This window comes from Eimeria mitis, genomic scaffold, assembly GCF_000499745.2.
Source record: "Eimeria mitis Houghton genomic scaffold, Emh_scaff3550, whole genome shotgun sequence".
Taxonomy (NCBI): domain Eukaryota; phylum Apicomplexa; class Conoidasida; order Eucoccidiorida; family Eimeriidae; genus Eimeria; species Eimeria mitis.
The window spans coordinates 552-862 of record NW_013571895.1 but is presented as its reverse complement, the minus strand read 5'-3'; the positions used below and the strand labels follow the sequence as shown (position 1 = coordinate 862).

General features: G+C 59.2%; 1 protein-coding gene across 1 annotated transcript in view; it reads right to left on the bottom strand.

Moving 5' to 3' along the window:
- EMH_0067150 (uncharacterized protein) overlaps positions 1-264 on the bottom strand; it is a gene marked incomplete at both ends in the record, with an annotated part of 577 nt that extends 313 nt beyond the window's left edge. Inside the window, 2 exons of the mRNA XM_013498594.1 lie at positions 3-27; positions 95-264. Coding sequence (XP_013354048.1) covers positions 3-27; positions 95-264 — 195 coding nt within the window. The remainder of the gene's footprint in view (positions 1-2; positions 28-94) is intronic.
- Positions 265-311: the final 47 nt, after the last annotated feature.

The window sequence follows — 311 nt, the reverse complement described above, 5'->3', positions numbered from 1 at the left end:
TCAGCAGCAGCAAAGAGAAACACACAGCTGCTAGCACCACAGAAGCAGATTCATCTCGTGCTGCTGCTGCACCCCCCACACGACGCTCCATCACCTACGATGATATCCCAAGAGAAAGACAGAGACAACTGTCTGTTGATGCTGCTGCTGCTTCTGCTGCTGCTGCTGCTGCTGCTTCTGCTGCTGCTGCTGCTGCTGCTGCTGCTCCAGCTGCTGCAGGCACCGGTGATGCTCGCTCCTGGCGTCTCCGCCGGAGGGCCCCATCTCCCCACCCAAACAGCAGCAGAGGTCTGTACATGCAGCAGCAGCAG